General features: G+C 39.6%; 1 protein-coding gene across 2 annotated transcripts in view; it reads right to left on the bottom strand.

Annotated features, from left to right (window-relative positions):
- Nucleotides 1–1,322: 1,322 nt before the first annotated feature.
- Nucleotides 1,323–11,633, bottom strand: part of LOC122765095 (target of Nesh-SH3) — a 29,133-nt gene continuing 18,822 nt past the window's right edge. For both annotated transcript variants that reach the window (XM_044019170.1, XM_044019171.1), the window contains 10 exons: nucleotides 9,307–9,369; nucleotides 7,503–7,625; nucleotides 7,054–7,143; nucleotides 6,706–6,915; nucleotides 5,295–5,400; nucleotides 4,668–4,747; nucleotides 4,205–4,234; nucleotides 3,931–4,089; nucleotides 3,513–3,635; nucleotides 1,323–2,447 (listed from right to left, as the gene is read on the bottom strand). In XM_044019170.1, the coding sequence (XP_043875105.1) occupies nucleotides 2,332–2,447; nucleotides 3,513–3,635; nucleotides 3,931–4,089; nucleotides 4,205–4,234; nucleotides 4,668–4,747; nucleotides 5,295–5,400; nucleotides 6,706–6,915; nucleotides 7,054–7,143; nucleotides 7,503–7,625; nucleotides 9,307–9,369 (1,100 nt within the window). In that variant the 3' untranslated portion in view covers nucleotides 1,323–2,331. The remainder of the gene's footprint in view (nucleotides 2,448–3,512; nucleotides 3,636–3,930; nucleotides 4,090–4,204; nucleotides 4,235–4,667; nucleotides 4,748–5,294; nucleotides 5,401–6,705; nucleotides 6,916–7,053; nucleotides 7,144–7,502; nucleotides 7,626–9,306; nucleotides 9,370–11,633) is intronic.

Below are 11,633 nucleotides of genomic sequence, written 5' to 3'. Positions count from 1 at the left end.
CTTTGGAAAACCATGGTAATAGCTGGTACTACTACTTTGTTTTTCTTCCTGTGGGTTGTGGTGAACAGGGACATGTGGCATCAGAGTATGTGGTTAGGTCTTTTCTGTCTAACCATATCGCTGTGTGTGAGGAAGTATGTGCACATGGTTTATTCAGGAGGATAATTAAGAGAAGTGTGTATGGTCACTTTCCAAGGAGTGTATCTGGAAATTGAAATCATTCTTTCCACATGAGATTGTGCACTATAAATACTATAAATACGTGTGATTAATCTACTTCGTGCAGTTGTACTTTTGTAACATGAACAAAAACATGGCTGTTGATCACACATGACTCGGCAGTTTTTTTCCCTTGGACACTTGGGGAACAACAATCCAATACTTTAATTGTCCAGTTTAAGTCTGACCAATTAATCAGTTTGAAATGGAAATCGTAATTTGAAAAAGACACAATTTGCAAATCGGAATGGTTAAAATGTAATTTTTTTTGTATTGTTAGTGCTACAACAAGTTTAATGAATATCTTTGGCTTGTCTGTTAAAATTTTTGAGGATGTAATTTTAAAGAAACGTGTTAATGAGATTGTACATGTTTTCTTAATTCATTTTTTCAGTACAGCATAGATTTTGATGGTGTCTTGTAGTAAATGCCCCATCTTGTTTTAAATCTGAAGCTCAGCTTAAAAAGGGGCAATACATTATGTTAGAAAAACTGCAATTAGATATCATGTCCAAATAGTTCAGCCGGAGTCCAGTGTGTTAGAGTTAGTGCTATCTAATGGTGAGACTGTAAAGTGCGACAAATAGAGAAGCCATCCACTCAGTGTGTAATGGAACTGTGCTGGCCTTTGCATACCAGAAAGGATGCAAACACTATTACCAACTCTTTCCACTCACTCTGAAGTTTCCTCCTTCTACTTTGTTGATTTAAGCATTGGGTCAATGAAATCCTTCTTTGCTTAGTAAACTTCTGCTTTAAAACATGAAATGGACGTCCATTCGGACTTCTGTAGACATGTCGGCACAAGATGGCAGCCTTAAGACTTTTGCCTAATTTATATTTAAGTCTTTTGAAAGCTACAACATGCAAACTTTTTTTATTTTTCGAGTAATTACACACTTAAACATACTCGTATACTTTTGTAGTGTATTCAATTTCTGACCATAAACACACTGGACTTTTGAGATTTAATGATCAGGTTTGACACTTGTGCTTAAAAAGTAATTTTTTAAGCAGTGGCAGTTTATTTTATCTAACTCTCAGCAAGAAGCTTAACAAAAAACATAATAAAAGGCATTGAAGTCGATGTAAATGAATATCAGTCAATATAAAAACAAGATTTATTACTGGAAAAATAAATGATCAAAAACAACTTCCAACTGTAGTGTAAATACTGGCAAGTGTTTCTCCATCTACGTAAAGCTTTATGTACATTCTGTAACAGGATCGAAAGAAAAAAACATGTCATTTGTCTATATATCATTTCTACACAGAAGCTTTATTTCTATTTTTACATATATATTTTTAGTATAGTTTTTATTCTACGATACAGGACTGCATGGGTATTAACAAAATGCCTTTGTTTTCAAGTGATGCCGTAGAACCTCTGGGGCTCAAAACCTACATTTTCTTACAATAGATGAACAATTTGGCCTAAAATGATTCTTTTATCTTTTACCTGAAATGTATCAGACCATCTGTGGACACTGCCTGGTATACATTCTATATTTCACATCATATACATATATGAAACGTTTAATACTGTGCAAACTGCGACTGCTAATAAACCCGTAGGGCCAGCAGAAGGTCAATTCTGCATGTCTGTGTTGTTTCCACAGTCCAAGTGTACAATGGAATTATGATTGGCACCTTTTCCGTATACAACTTACTTGAGTGTGTGCTCACTGACATGCAACTACGAGCAACAATTTTTACTTTCTCAACTCAAAAGCCCAAGCACACAGCACATTCAATAACAAACCACTGATAAATAATATCATACACATTATTACACATTGGGAGCCAGCTTCCCAATTATAAGTATTTTTTTCTGTGATTACTGTATGTTCAACATTTTTGGTTGTACGATTTTTGTCTGTCTTGACGCATTTTCGATAAATAGAGAAATTAAGACCGATGTTACAAAAGCACTCAATTGAGTTTTGTGTTATAGTCCTATAAAGGGTCAGGCCTGGGAGAGTAGGCTGATTTCAAACCGACAGTGTCCATGGCAACATGAAAAAAGAAGACCACCTTCCTCCACACACAGACGGCCATCTTCTTCTTCCTCAACAGCTAGGAGGTCATTCTCCTGACCAGCTCTGTGAGATCTTACCACCTCCCAGGTATGGGTGTGCCACACTCGTACCAGCCTACATAGGTAACGTGTGACTTTCCTCCAATTTCTCCAAAGTGGACGGGTTCTTGTCTCATTGCTCTGAAATATCCTGGTTCAATGATACAGAGAGAGAGGGAAACAATTAACAGATTTGTATATTCTTCCTTTATATTTAAATAGGTACTCTCATTTAGAATGTGACAGTTGGAGAATCAATAATAAATAATACATTAAAATATAGCTTCACATGTGGTTAGGGTTGCAACAACTAATCAGTGAACCAGTTAGATAAGTCAGCAACACGTTTTTTTTTTGATCTATTAATTCAGGTGACGGTGGATCAGTTATAGACCAAGTTGTCTTTCGACTGGTCGGGTCGAGGGTTCTATTCCCTGGGCAAGACACTTAACCCAATGTTGCTCCAGAAAGCTGTGCTGGCAGCATGTGAGTGGGTAAGAAAAAAGTATGACTGTGTGAATTGCAAAACTATAGTGTAAAGCAGTGTTTAGTGGTCATCAAGACTACAAAGGTGCAACATAAAAGTCAGTCAGTCATCCTCTACCACTTTTATCCTCCACCAGAGGGTCGTGGGGGGCGCTGTGCCAATCTCAGATTTACCTAATCCCCACATTGCATGTTTTTGGACTGTGGGAGGGGTTCAAACCGGGTCTTCTCGCTGCAAGGCGAGAGTGCTAACTCTACACCACTACATAAAAGTGTATTTCTTTTAATAAAAACAAGTTGCAGCCTCTTAAAGTTGAATATTTCTTTTTCTCCATCTCTACAAATGTATTTTTTGTGGACAAAAGAAGACATTTGAGGACGTCATCATTTTCAGGTTTGAAAATCATATGTTTCATCCTCCTCTTTCTTATGTTTTACGGGCCTAAGGACTAATCTATTTGGCAGATTATAAAAAATAATTATCCTTAGTTCCATCCTGACACTAGTTAAAAAAGTTTTACATTCAGAAAGTTGCGGTCTGTAAAAATATTTCCGCTTCTACTTTCATGTTTGTAGAGAATCGAGAATATGCACACAACAGATGTGTGTCCAGGTCTTTAAACTTGACATTTACAACACATAAGGGAGCTTGTTGAGTCACGATCTCAATGTTTGTCTCTAGAAACAACGGCAACCTACAAAACTGCAAGATGCTCAATCATAACAATACCTAGCCTGCTTGGTAGCTGGTCAGCAAACATCTGGGTGCCAGTCCGCCCATCCAGGAATGAGTCTACAAACTGACAATGGTCCTCGCCGTGACCCGTCTGATCTCCAATGTTGTAGAACTTGCCTACACACATGGAAGAGGCAAGGAATGGGTGTTGTCTTCAATATAATAATGTCACACACATAATCCATCTTCAGTGTTACTTGAAGTGTGAAACTCCATCTGTTTTATTGTGTTCCCCACTGGGTCAATGTGAACATTTCAGTCACATTACACCACCTGAATATTTATGCCAAAGATGCACAAAGAAGAACATCCAAGAACATTTTGCAGATGCAATGTTTTCCTAAGTGGTTTATAATATACAAGTGGGCCCTGTGGACCCTAAGCAGCTGCTGGGTTCGCTCAGTGTATTTACCATTGAGCGAGTCACTCAGGTAGATTTTGTATCTCAGCGAGTTGCAGAGCTGGATCCCCACAAACTTCCGGTACCAGGTTCTCTTCACAAACTGCTTTCCGTTACACTCAGAGTAGGCGTCAGATTTAAAAGGGAACTGAGTCCAGATAGCGTCTTTGCCTGTGAGGAAATCATTACAAACATTAATTGAATCTACATGATGCAAAACTAGAAACATCCACATTTAAACCTGCTTAGCTTTTCTGGAATGCATAAGAATACAAAAATACAATACCTGGAACGTATTCACTCACTCTTGGATCCGCTACAAACACAAGAGAGAGTTGCAGTGAATAACATCATCAAAACAACGAACAGTAAAATGCAGCTTTTGAGTTATTGCAGAAGAGAAAACCCAAACTTGTTTTAGAACTAATTTTACTTTGGCAGCCTTCCAATGCAAAAGGGTGGGCTTTGATTGCATAAGGGCAAGTGGCCAGTTAAGCAATGCATTCCCTTCTAAGTGTCAATAGGAGTTTAAAACACACAATATTTATTCAACTAAGGGCCATAAACTCAGCTGCATTTATCCAATCCACTCCAATCCAATTTTATTTATAAAGCACATTTTTAAACCACAGGCGGGACCAAAATGCAGTGCACAAGATGCAAAATCAACAAATTTAACCTTAGCCCTTGGATCACTAGGTGGATCCTACAGCTGTTAGAAAAATAGCTTTGGAGGACATCTGGCTTGCCTGATTCTGTGTTGAAGGACACAGGATCAGTAGACGGTCCAGTTCCTAGCTCATTCTTTGGAGTGACTTTGAATTCATAACTGAAATAGAACAAATTATTAAGAGGTTACACACAGGGAATAAGGAATAAGCTGAACCTTTCAATCTGAATTATCCCCAGAACTGTGATGCAGAGTGTATTTTGAGTATGGGTTACACACTTCTATCCCTCTCTCACACACATACACACACACTTACACAGAGGAAAAGAAAAGACAACTCATGCTTATCCCATGTGCTGAGTTAGACCTAGCCCACAGAAGGGTGGGTTCTGGTCAGACTGTTGAGACTCCAGACCAGATGTTGAGATCAGATTTTTTTTTAAAACTCGAAGAGCTACTCCACCCACATTCGCTTGGCTTTTGTCACTTTGGCCATTTTGTAAGTGCAAAACCAAACATGACTCATTGCTGTGACTACCAAGGAATCTTTGGTGCAATTTAACACTTATGCACAGGGAACCTTACTAGAGAGTTCACTTAGTCATCCTCACAGTAATGTTAACCTGGTGGTTGTTCCCAGTAACTGGAAGACCAATAGAAGAAACTGTTAAGGCACTGGCAGTTATTTTCACTCTCAGTCATATACCTGCTTTCTGGCTGGAGATTCTCTACGGCTGTGTGTGTCTGGTTGGTCGTCTGTATGGACACCTCCTCTCCATTTGGTCCTTTAGTTGTAGACTCAACTTCATATTCTGACAGAGGAGGCAGAAGAAGCCTTTAGGGCGCAACCAAGTGACGACCAGTCATGACGTCACCCATCAGAAATCTGAAATCCCATTTTTAAGGCCACAAGTTTCATGATTTGGCTGGAGCCATGTGGATGTTTTGCAAATGGAAGTTCACAGACGTCACCTGCAACCAGGCTCCTATTTAGGATACCAGCGGTCTGTCACACTGGTGTCCACTCATATGTGCCATACTTAATAATCTGGTTAACATGATTTCAAAAATTACATCATGTTCTGTTGGAGAAGACCAAAGACTAGCAATTGAGACCATTAAACCCCGAGGTAAATGTACAAATTCTACCATACACTTCAATTCAAAGAGTCTTTAAACAGCGGAGTTGCCCCCTGGTGGCTAATAAATGTATTTTTACTTTCCAATAAGCTTTGGCAGCAAACCCAAAAACCATGACCTTTTTGTATGGTCTGTGGTTGCATCCAATGACACAGATGTACTTTTCAACTTTGAGCTATTGCAAATTACTTCTTAACTTCATACTTCATAACTTTGATCAACATGGTGATTCAAAGTACTACTTCAAACAGGTCTGGAAAGGGTGTAGTCTCCACTTTCAAGAGGTGTGACCAACTGACGTACAGTCTGTACACAATTGGATAGACCTACAGCATAGCAACAGAGAACAAGTTTAGAAACGTCCTTGTTGACGATTTTTAGGGGCGATGGAGCAAAATCAAACTGCTGGCGGACTCAGCTGGGTTCACCCAGATTAGTGAGATGTGAGATAAGCAGGTTAGGGTCCAGGTTGTATGGTTCTTAGGTGTCATACAAGATGTATTGAGGCCTGACTGTGCATGTTTTACCCATGTGTGCATTGGTTTTCTCCAGGTACTCTAGCTTCCTCCTACAATCAGAAGGTGCAGATTGGGATTTGGTTAATGGGTATGTTTGGATCTATGTATAGATGGATAGGACTGATGTTAAAAGCCAGTTAATACATTTTTACCCTCTTTTCTGGAAGGTAAGTGATCAAATGATGCATCAGATGGCTCATTTTGCCATCTGTAACATTGCATTAGTGCCTTCTTCTCTTCCTCTTCTACTCTACTATTCTTGCAACTACTTATGAAGTATAACTATTTGTGATCCTTGGCCATTTCTTTTCAAGGACTGTCCAAGATGTTTATTTTTTAAACAAGTCTAGACTCGGAGGATCCAAGCACATGGACACAATTTAAACCCTGACGTCTCATTGTGAGCAAACCAGACTCCTGTCTGGCTAATAAAGTCTAATATTAGCTTTTATACTATACCTCTGGTTTCATTGTCAGTTTTTGTCCAGTTCAGAATGACAAAGTATGGGCAACCCTCCACAGTCACCACAGTGAGGTTGGTGGGTGGTATGCGGGGAGGGCCAGTCACATTCAGATCGCTGCCCTCCTCATCAGGGAAATAAGCCAGGGAGGAAGTGATGGAGCATGGCTCTTCTGCTGTTTTGCCTGTCTTGTAGGTTACATGTGGACCTGCAGACAGGTACAATAAAATAGAAGTTATTAGTGTGTATTTATTTTTAATTATTTATTAAGTAGTGTAATTTGGCTTAAAGAGAGAATGATCATTCCACCAATGAAAGCTTTAAAGTGGCAGTGGATATGTCTTACCTATGAAGCGCTTCTTGCCCGTGATGTCGACATCTGACGTAGGCAGGGGTCTAAATATGGATGAGTTTTCATACACTTCAAACTGACTGCCTGAAAAGGAATCAGTAGCGAGGAGTTATGATAAGTTTGATGTGCCAACAGTACCTGGCAGCTCTCTCTGTCTTCAGTTTACAGCTCTGGGCATCCACAAGCCCACACAGACCCAGCTGTGGCGTGCACTGAGGCTTTTTCACGACTCTTGACATGAAAAATATTTTCCTTTTTTACTCTTATTGCACCTGCAAGCTACATAGCCATAATATTATTAATGTGCATATATTGACTCATACCCATAAACTACTTATTGAGTTATACAGTGTATTTCCTAGCACCAAATTTAATGCTCAATTCATATCCAGGCATAAAAAGCAGTTCATCCTGACACTATTTAAAAGTTGTGCTACTCATACTGTTGACTGCTGGGGCAGAGGTGGTTGTCTGCTGTCTTCGCTCTTGCTTGGGCTTGGCTGTGACTCGAGGGAATGGCTTCAAGATGGACTCCTTGTCTCCATGTTTCAGGTCCATGGGTTTATCTGAGGACAAAGGGGAGAAGGAGGAGGAAAATAGATCAGTTCTTCACCCTCGTCATCATCTGACTCACAATCACACACAGTTGTGGTCCATCTGCTCTGGCCATCTTCACTGAGCAACTCTGCGGCCTTTTCCTGGCTGCTGAAAGATCAGGGATTGCTTGTTGAGCAATATCCTCTGAGCTCTTTGAAGAGAAAAGGGTCTGCCTGGATATATCTGCTGAGATAAAGGATGCCCAGATGCTCAGAGCCATGAACTTATTAACACGGTTGACGACGCACACAGTCTGTGTTCACTTGCATGAAAACATTAAGTGAGTCCAGAAAAAAACCTTTGGCATCAATGCCTGCTGATGTGAGCTGTTTTGTTTTAGCCTTAAGTATACACTGTAAATACCATGCAATCTGTTTTGACAGTTGCATTTTTTTTTTTGCAGATGAACTGCAATTAAAAAAGACAAACTTGGGGTAAGCAGCTAAATGGAACACAACACAGCTTTGAACACTTCAAAAGCTTACCACATACATGCTACTTGTCATTTGTTTGATGAGAACGAAAACAAAACATAAAAAAACAGATGTCATGCCATAACATCTTTGCTAGCTATCCCGATTAACACCATAACAGTTATGGTTTTAGTAAGGCTAGCTGATTCCCGGTGTCACTACTCTCTGCATCATGATATGCCAACCAGGTATGGGTTGCAGCTTCATGCTAAATCTAACTCTTTTAATTAAAAAAAGATATTTCACAAAATGTCAAGCTGTTCCTTTAATTTGTACATTATAATTGTGAGGGATTGAAAATCATCTAATGTTCTTGATATTCATTTAATGAAATAACAACTGTTTTTTATGTCCCTTCAGTGATGTATTAATAGAGTCCAGGAATCATGGCTTAACTTTAGTACTAATAGCTTGGTCTTTAATTAACATTTAAGTGTGTGTAAAACAAATGGAGAGATTCTCCTCTTAACACATTATAAATGTGAGTTAGCATATAGACTGATAACAGATTATCTCCAGTCTTCTATTCAGAATTTCTTAGGTACGTCTAAAATATGGCTCAATGAAGCACTGGAGCTAGTTAGCATAACTCCTCAAACGCTGTAACAATGTAAAAAAAAACATGTCATCAGCAGTTTACCTGTTTACTCTTGAGTAATTACACCTGCTCATACACTACTGCCTTTGGTTTGCTAGCTAGCTAAGATGTCTTTGTGCCACAAATACGTCTTCTTTGAATGAAAAACTCTCTGCCATTTTTTTCAAAATTCCGGACTGTAGCTAAACTAGCTCTGTGTTTGCATACAGTATCTCGTTAAACTGTGACCAAAATGGTGAAAATGACACTTCTCTATATGTTTGTTAAACAAGTGGTTTGATATAGATTTACATAATATTCTGTACAAATACTGCCCAATAGCGACGTTCACCTGCTCTGGTCCCCACAAAAGCATGTGTGTGTGTTTGTCTTGTCCAATATTAAACACTGTTTTAATCTTTAAAATTTGGTAAGGTTAGTGGCTCATTTTTCAGTCATCACGTTACACGCACTTAGAAGTTGCTAAACTCGCCTAATTTGCATAATTGTCCATTTGCCTGATATAACGCGTCATAATAGTACAAAAGGAAAGGTGTGGCAGTGTTCAGTTGTCAGTACATCTATCACTGTTGCCCTTACCATTGTCAGTGGGTTTCCCAACCTGGTTGGGCTTCTTGTTGTCAGGAATAGGAGGATGCCGACCTGCAGGGAATTATGGGAAACAACAAGATTAGAACCCCCCTCTGAGACAAAACAGCAGGCAGTTGAAACTGAAGAACAGATGCAAAAGTGAAAACAAGTGTGTTTGGTTATTTTAATGATGTTGAAAGAATGTCAAGGTTATAGATTAAAGAAAGAGGGAGACATTTAGCAGGGTGGAGGGCTGCAGAAACACTGCGCTGAAAAAAAGAGTGTACAAACACAGGCATGAAACAAGCAACAATAAAGCACATAAAGCCATGGCTTGCATGTGAGATGCTTGAGTCACTTGGTGAAGTACTGCTACAACGACCTGACAACTAATGAAAACCAGTCAGTGTTTGACATATTTGAATCAATGAATAATTGCTTCAGCCTCTCATCCTAAAATAATAAAAAAAAAAGTTCAGTACCTGTTATTTTTTTGGTTAATTTTGCTCCATTCTACAAACCTCTATTGGCTCTGATGCAGTTTTACCACCAAACGTTTCACAAAATCTCGTCATCTCAAAATGTTCAGTGACATGAAGATCAAGCCAAGCAATGTGATGAAGACCAGACCACTGGTTTAATGAGGACAACAAATGAGTTGGCTTCGGGAAATGTGATCCCATGGAAGAATCGGCCATTGCTATAAACTGTCAAACTCAGATTTGTCAGTGTAAGTGTTCTGCCATGACTTCATGTTGTTAGCTGAGCATAATCTTCCTAAATCTTTGTTGTGATATCTTAGAGGAGATTGGGAAGCTCTTGAGGGTTTGACATGTAAAAATTTCCTTTACACGTTTCATAGCTTTCAGAGATGATTTTAAGAGAAGGGTTCATTTCCCAAGGATCCATTCCCTTCACCATTTGCCATTTGCTTATCTCATTAATAGTCAGTGTTCAAAAGATTCAATAATTGTCTGATTACCAGACTTATGCAGCCCCCCTCCCCCAGCTTGATACATCAGTGCGCTTTGGCATCTACCCATGAGGGAACAGAGTTGAGGTTATCAAGACAAACTGAAATAAAGTGGTTGCACTGATTAGTGAGACCCTGACTCACTCATGGCAGAAAATGGCTAACATATGCTTATGTAAACTCATACAATTGATGCAGCCAGTCAAAAGAATGTATATAGGATCCTGGTATGTGAAGGATAAAACTATGACATCTCGACAGGATGGGTTCATGGTTAACTTGGCAGGGGATTACAGCCAATGTGATGTCATGTGATAAGATGCAATGTCAACAATAATATATCTACACTGTGGGCTGTCTCAACAGTTAAACCAGCTTTGAGAGTCTCTGATGTACCAAAGGTGTCAGACACAGATGTGTGATTTAAAACAGCAGCAGTGGACAGTGAGGGTGCTGGTTTCTGTCAAATAACTTCACCCTCAGAGCACTTGAAAAGTCATGCAATGAAAGGAGATTCTTGAGTTCAGTTTAGAAAATATTGCTAGGGAAATATGTACCAGTGTCTCTTAACACCATGGTTGCTGCATTTACAGCACTGCTCTCATATTTCATAAATTAACAGTGTACTATTATGCACGCCCTGCGATGGACTGGCGAACTGTCCAGGCTGTACCCCGCCTATCGCCCGATGTAGCGGAGATTGGCACGGCACCCCCCGCGACCCTCTGGTTGAGGATAAAGCGGTAGATGATGACTGACTGACTATTATGCACCTAATATTGGTCCAGTATGAACTACAGTGTGTGCAGCCCAAAACCTGGACACATGTTAACTGTGCATGCTCTAGGTGGGAAAATATATTGGAATGCAATCAGACAGGGGCCAGGTACATAGACCCTCATTTTTGGTCGGAGCATGTCATTCTCTCCAGGAAGAAATTGCATATTTTAGAAGAATAAACAGTTATGAGGAGTTTGTGCAGGGCAGCAAGCAAAACAATCATTCTGATTTGCAGAGTTGCTTCCTGGGAGCTTTGCAACTCCTTGAAGACCTCTGAAACTTTTGACGTTTCCAGAAATAACACACACCAGATGTGACATGGGACTGAAGCACAATCTCCTTAACGCCAAACAACAAGGCACATTCTGTAGTGTCACAAATTACAGTGCTTTGTATTGTACTGCTTGAGATGGATTTGCTCTAATTAACTAAATCTGCCTGACAGAATGGGAACAATGTGACCCTTCAAAATAAGCAGCAGCACACACACACACAAACTAAACAATGTCCTTATTACATCTCCATATGTGGTAGAGTAAATAATGTGGAGGAGTACAGGTCTACACCACATTAGCAACATGCT

This window comes from Solea senegalensis, linkage group LG2, assembly GCF_019176455.1.
Source record: "Solea senegalensis isolate Sse05_10M linkage group LG2, IFAPA_SoseM_1, whole genome shotgun sequence".
Taxonomy (NCBI): Eukaryota; Metazoa; Chordata; class Actinopteri; order Pleuronectiformes; family Soleidae; genus Solea; species Solea senegalensis.
This window is presented reverse-complemented; position numbering and strand designations above follow the sequence as displayed.